The sequence below is a fragment of the Pediculus humanus genome, genomic scaffold (assembly GCF_000006295.1).
Source record: "Pediculus humanus corporis 1103172108202 genomic scaffold, whole genome shotgun sequence".
Classification (NCBI taxonomy): domain Eukaryota; kingdom Metazoa; phylum Arthropoda; class Insecta; order Psocodea; family Pediculidae; genus Pediculus; species Pediculus humanus.
Genome location: NW_002987772.1, coordinates 52,128 through 59,177, shown reverse-complemented (window position 1 = coordinate 59,177; position 7,050 = coordinate 52,128). Strand labels below are relative to the sequence as shown.

General features: G+C 35.3%; 1 protein-coding gene across 1 annotated transcript; it reads right to left on the bottom strand.

The window, feature by feature from the left end:
- Positions 1 to 4,189: 4,189 nt before the first annotated feature.
- Positions 4,190 to 5,689, bottom strand: Phum_PHUM433110 (uncharacterized protein; the record flags this gene model as incomplete). The annotated part of the gene is made up of 5 exons (XM_002429386.1): positions 4,190 to 4,270; positions 4,359 to 4,449; positions 4,544 to 4,784; positions 4,883 to 5,111; positions 5,192 to 5,689. The coding sequence occupies 5 exons, from the start codon at positions 5,687 to 5,689 to the stop codon at positions 4,190 to 4,192; spliced, it is 1,140 nt and encodes a 379-aa protein (XP_002429431.1).
- Between the last annotated feature and the right edge of the window lie 1,361 nt (positions 5,690 to 7,050).

Genomic DNA, 7,050 nt, shown 5'->3' with positions numbered 1-7,050 from the left:
TTAATTACGTCGACTAAGACGACGATGATGACGACGTCCTACGACGACGACGTCTAAGACGATGGTAATGATGATGATGATGATGATGATGATGATGATGATGATTACTCGGTAAAATGAAAGTTTTTGTTTGTTGATTCCAAACTCACCGTAACACGCGGTGCCATAATCGTACGTCGTTATTGTTTGAATTTCAAAAAAAAAAAAAAGCGCGGGAATTATAAAACGTCCAAGGTTGTCACCGTAGACAATAAGACACGAGACAAGGGGAGAAGGGAGGGGAGGGGAGAGCAACGTCTACTAGTGCTCTTATTGTCACGGTTAACATCCACGAAAATCCAAAACGGCCGTGAATTTTATGAAGAGAGAGTCAAGATCAAATCGGGTTAAATGATAATAATGATGATTATAAACGGTCGGAAAAAGGATAGATAGATAAATAGATGGAATGTTGATTTATTGGAAAAATTTTTTTTTTTGGGAAGGAAGAGGATCAGTTATCAAGGTCGATGATAACTTTGAGGAGGTTTCCAACTTGTGGAAGTCACGAAATGAATACCTGATTAAGAAAAGGTGAAAAAAATCAAGGTTGGCAAGGAAGATGTGATGAGCCCAGGTTCGGGGCCTTTATTCAGGCTCTCCTCTTCTCTCCCCTCACCTCCCCCCTCTTTCTTTTATTTCTTTTTTTTTTTTTTTACCTCAAGGCAAACATAAGGCAAAACATATTGCGCGTGTTTCGTCCGTGAACTTCAGCATTTATTTAAAAAAAAAAAAAAAAAATCATCTTCAAACGTTACATCTCTCTCTCTCTCTCTCATTCTCTCTCTCTCTCTCTCTATTCATTATAGTAATATGATTCCCAGGGGCGAAACTTAAAAATGTTTACATTTCCGTTTTTTAAGAAAAAAAAAAAAAAACTTAATTAATTTTTATTTATTACCTCGAAGGTATTTTTAACATTTCGATAATGATTTCGAAGAATAAGTATTGCCAACTGCAAAAAAACAAAAAAAAATGTAGAGAAAATTTTTTTTTTTTTTTTTTTTTTTGCTTTCGCACGCCTCCTAGATTCGGTCCTGAATTCCAGATCTCGATTTTAATAATAATCGGCACAGACCATTTGGCGACAATATTTTTCCCGGTCGTTTAATTTTCTCTCTCTCTCTCTCTGTCTTTATCTCTCTCTTCATCCATCCGTCCTGTCCGACCATAAACATCCAATCATCAAATCGATCGGAAACGATAAAAAAAAGTCTCGGGATGAAGTGAAATGCCAAGGTCGTCGACTCGTGGATACTTTATCCAACTTAATGGAAATGTTAATCGATCGATCGATGGATCGATCCATCGAATCGATCCAAAAGATGAATGATGATATTGACTGATTTAATTTTTTTTTTTTTTTTTTTTTGTAGTAGGCGAAAACGCCAAAAAAAAAAAAAAGAACAAATCAATTTAGAAAGGAAATTAAATTAGGAGAGTAGATGAAAGGAGGGGGGACGGAAGCGGGGAGAGGAGCGGAGGGAGGGAGCGGGAACCACGAAAATAATGATAATAATTATTGGTTATTGGATAATAACGCGTTTCTTTCCTTGCCTGCCTGGAAACTGGAGTCAGTCGGTCAATATTTGACCCGCTAATGTTTTTGTTTTTTGTTGATCCGTTTAATTATCATCATCATCATCATCATCATCATCATTACGTCCTTCGCACGCGACCGTTTTTTTTTTTTTTTTTTTTCCAGGTAATTTTCCTCATCTGGAGGATCGTTATGGAATGTGTTGTGCGTTCATTTAAAAATTATTATCATTATTATTATTTTGAAGTTTTCCAGTTAAAGAAACAAACAAACAAACAACCTTTTACCCGATTGCTAAGTATTTGTAATCTCAACTTCCGGTCTGTTAAAAATCGTAAGCATTTCCATGCAATTTCCTGGATAATTGTATACACATCGCTATCACATTCTTATTACCCGAAGCGTTTGTTTATCCGTTTGTTTGTTTGTTTGTAAGTAGTCTTGTTTTTTTTTCGTAAGAGCGTCCGGTTTGTCGATCGACTTGAACGACAACTTTGTCAATTTCGTACGAGTTTTGTGTAACGTTTCCGGTTTCCGGTTTCATGACCACCGCCATCATCATCATCATCATCGTGAGTGAGCGAGTGCGAATTTCAAATTTCCCGCCATCGTAATGAAAAATGTTTACGCGAACAAAAAAAAAAAAAAACGAAAATGTTATTATAAAACGAACGAAAGAACGAACGAACGAACGTGTCACTAGAAAAAAAGAAAAATGGTAATAAATAAATAACAAGGAGGCCCCTCGTTCGATAAGTAAGAATTACGTAATAAAATACAAATCGGTAGAGTAATAATTGAACACATAAGTAACAACAACTCACGAAACGTTACGGTAATGAAATTGAATAATAATAATAATAATAATTATTATTATTATTATTATTATTATGATAATAATGATAATGATAAATACGAGGAGCATATAAATGAGCTCTACTATTATTATTATTACTATTTTTTTATATGGAAAATCTTAAGCAGGTGAAATCAGGGAAAGTCGGTCAATGGGTAATGAAGTCGATGCTACAAAATCAGGTGAAGGGAAAAGATTGATGCGTGCACGCGCACGCGCGCACACACACACTCACACGCACTTACGCACGCACCGCGAAGGAAATAAATTCAATATTATGTAAATAAATAAATAAATAATAAATGCACGCATGCACTCACGCACACACACGCGCGAGTGATTATTACGGAAGAATGCCGCGAACGGCGTCGTGGCATTAGAATTTTCCAAAAAAAAAAAAAAAAAAAGAAAATCGTACGCGTGGCAGAAGATTGATTATCATTATTATTATTATTATTATTATTATTATTATTAATTATCGGTAATCGTCGGGTGGGGGACGGCGGATGTTTAGAATTGAAAGTTGGCGTGGGGGGGGGGAGGGAAAGGGAAGTTGACGATTTTATCGAACCCCGCCCTTGTCATTAGTATTATTATTATTATTACCATTTCGTTATTTCGGTATCGTAAATTTTATTATTATTATTATTACTTTTCTTCAGGTAAAAAAATTTTTTTTTTTTTTTTTTTTTTCACGCCAAAAAAATAATTGCTGGTATGCATATACGTATACGTATAATTGGCAAATGCAGGAATGAGTGTATACGGCCCCCGATTTTAATTATATCGATTTGATTTATCGATTTGATTTATCGATTTGATTTTTTTTTTTAATTATCGATAATATATCGATCGATATATTGATTTATCCTTACTTTTCGTTTCGTTTCGTTTCATTCTCGAAACAATAAAAAAAAAAAAATGTTATGTTATGTTACGTAATAATAATTATTATTCGCCACTCCATATCGTTTGTATTATTTACGTAACGCCTTCGAAATTTTGCTTATACTTTTTGCATTACGCGAATGACGTATAAATTTTTTTTTTGAAGGCGGTGGTTTTTAACGTGACGTCACGAGAAATAAATAAAAATGGCGAATTGAAAATTATCGATAAGTCATTTATACTTAAATGAATTTTTTTTTTCGGGTTTCCTTTTGAAATTTATCATTTGCAAGTTTTATCCGCCATTTCGGGGATGTGACCAAAAGTAACAATAATAATAATAATAAAGTGATAATAAAAATTTTTAAAAACCTGGCGGTAAAAAGGAGAACTATTGCCCGTTTTCTTAATTTCACCGCTAGAATTCGTTGTCGTTCGTTCGTTCGTTCGATTCCCCTTTTTTTTATTTGTTTAGTTTTCTATATTCAATTTTCGATAAAGATGGTTTTAATGGTAATTAATTACCTGGAAATTAATTTATTATTATTATCATCATCAATCAAACGTGTCGCGGGAAATTCGTTATTAAAGGAATGAAGACGTAAATAGCAAGAGGGTCGTCGAAATTAAAAAAAAAAATAATAATAATAAATAAATTTTTTCATTCATTCATTCATTCATTCATTCTTTTTTTTATACAGTATAGATTTTCTTTATTATTATCATTATTATTATTATTAATTAATTTATTTACTTTTAAAAACATTTATTCGTTTATTATTATCACCCGCCGCGATAAGATTTATATATACCTATATATATATATATTGATAATGAATCAATTTTAGTCACCTCGTTGCGCCTCGTTATAGGAAATCCATGTCGAGTGCATTGTAAAGTGATACAAGATCGTGATGAGTTCTTATTCTCCAAAATGGAAAATTTAGCTGGAAAAAAAATAGATGAGAATGATAATAATAATAATGATAATAAACATGTTGTTGTTCTCATCATCGGCAAATGTTACTATGTTACCTCTTTGGCTGCTTTCTCTTCTTTGTTACCATCTCCGATAACGACGTAAGTGCATTTGTTTCCAAACCTCGTGACGATTCTATTAAAGCAACTATCCTTGTCTGCGAATTAAATTATTTATCATTATCATTATTATTATTATTATTATTTGGGAAAACATTTAATTGGGGGACTCAAAATCAAACTCGCCTGTTTTCGAAGATGAGTATATGTTTTCTATTGGGAATATACCCCCGAGTCCGAATAGTAAAACTTTGACGACGGCGAGCACGAGTTTCGTATCCGTCACCAATATGTTGACGCAGTTCGACCTCGAATTGATCAACGTGAGACATTTCATGGCGAGTGTCAACCAATTATCGGTGACAACTTCTATTTCGCTTCGTACCTGAAGCCAATCCTCACGTTTTGCAGGGCCCAGCAAACCTATTTATTTAATTTTAAATCGAAAAAAGGTACGTTCAGTAATTTTGTCTCCTTCCTCTCCCCTCCCCCCCCCGGGGAAAAAAAAAAATATACATCACCTCCGACGTTATTCCTGTAGTTATTGTACATATCTTTAATTTTCCTATATCTAAAAGCTAATTTTCTCATCCAATCCACGCCGCCTCTGACTCCGGTCGCGAGGCACACGTTTCCGTTATTTCCACTTCCGGGAACGAATTGAAATCCGTCCGATGAGAAATTATACGTTGATAAATCTTGACCGTTGTCGTCTGATGCCACGTCGTCTATGTGTACCTGATCGCATTTCTATAATCAAGAAAATCAAATCAAATCAAACTCTCGAATTGTTGCCGTTGTTGCTACTCCATCGCCATTTTTTGTCATACCTCGACGTCACTGTAAAAAAAATGAGAATCCGCTAGTGTAAACATTATTTTCTCCATTTTGAGTGCGACGCCTTTCAATATTTGGGGATCCTTTCCGTAACACTGTGCAAAAGTATCCGCTATTATCGATAGGAAAATAATTATCGTTTCATCTAAATCCCATATGAAAACACGTTCGAGATTCGAATCGGGATTCGTAGGCGAGGGATTGTTTTGTCGTCTTCCCCTACCTCTGCTACTACACCTGCTTAAACCTGAAAAAAAAAGAAGACAAAACGTTCGTTCGATACAAAAAAAACAAAACTCACTACGGGAAGGTTTAGTTAGGAGGTATGAGGGGGGAAGGGGGGGGGAAACTTTACCATCCGTTAATGAGGAACTACTTTCTCTTCTTCTACCCCCGGATAAAATATCATTTTTGATTGGAGACAATGAACCCGTGTCGGCTAACGGAAAACCTCCTGGACTATCTGTAAACGTTATGAGAACATAAGACATGAATCAAATTAAAATCATCATCATCATCATCATCATCATGAACATTATCATTATCATTGCCTGATAAAGCCGGAGTGTGAGTTAGTGAGGACGTTGAAAGACCGTAGCCGGCGGTCGGTGATATCGGATTATTAGTATAACCGTAGTTTCCAGGTTGACCGGTTGTCGACGTGTAATAATTGTTGGCATATTGTGACGTAAGAGAACCACCGCCCTGATAGGAATTCGTGTAATTCGTGTAGTCCAATCCGGACTGAGCAGAAGATGAAAACGATTGACCGGAACCGCCGTAATTATAAGAGCTCCCGTAGGTTCCGTATCCGGGCACGGAACTCGTAACGGTCGACGTTCCCGCCGCACTCGAAAATGCCGTCCCGCTCGACGATCCGTACGGATTGATGTACGTGCTCGAAGTGTTTTTGCATTGCGTCAATTGTCTGTAGGATGTCGTCGTGTGTTCGAGAGCAGCTTGAGCATATGCTTGAGTATTGTACAAATTAGCCGCCGTGTTTATAAACGTTGAGCTTTGGTTATTGTAAGCTTGTTGTACGCTTGAAAAGTAAAAAAAAAAAAATTACTCTTATTTTTCCTTCCTCGAATTGCCAACTTGAGAGAGAAAAAAAAAAAAAAATCATAACAACAACAAACCTATTGTAATACTGATGAGCCGATGAATATGCCTGACTGTATTCCTTGTCAAAAGCATCAGGCGTGGTGGAAGAATATAGGGCGGATTGTGGAGTGCTAGAAACATCTAACAAAGGAGTTCTCACTTCGCTTTTAACACCTTAAAAAAAAAAAGAAGAAAAAGCTTAAAAGTTGCGTTAAACAAACGAGGCGGTTCCATCCATTTCATTCCATCCACCCTCACCTTCCCTTCTACCCCCTCCCCAAGAAAAGGAAAACTTTTTTTAAAGTTCCCCATTATTATTATTATTATTACTTCCTTTTAATTTACCTTTTTTTTTTTTTTTAAATATCCCGAGGGCTTCTTCATTTTTTTTTACTTTATTTTTAAAGAGTGTGTGTGTGTGTGAGTGAGTGTGGATGGATGCAAACTTATGTTTTAAGAATATAAAAAAGCAATAAAAATAATTTTTTAAATGTTTATACAACAAACATTCTCCAGCTTTTTTTTTTTTTTTTTTAAGAAAAAAAAACAATTCGAAATGTTTGTTGGTAATGTACAAACAAAAAAAAGGAAATGGTTGTGGTTGTTGTTGTTATTGTTAATAAAGTTTCATTCCGTTCTTTTAACATAATAAGTTATGATAACGTTAGTGACGGCGTGTGGCGGCAGGTGGCAGTGGCGGCGGTTGTGCCAACCGATAAGAACTAAAAACAAAACATTTCTTACCGTT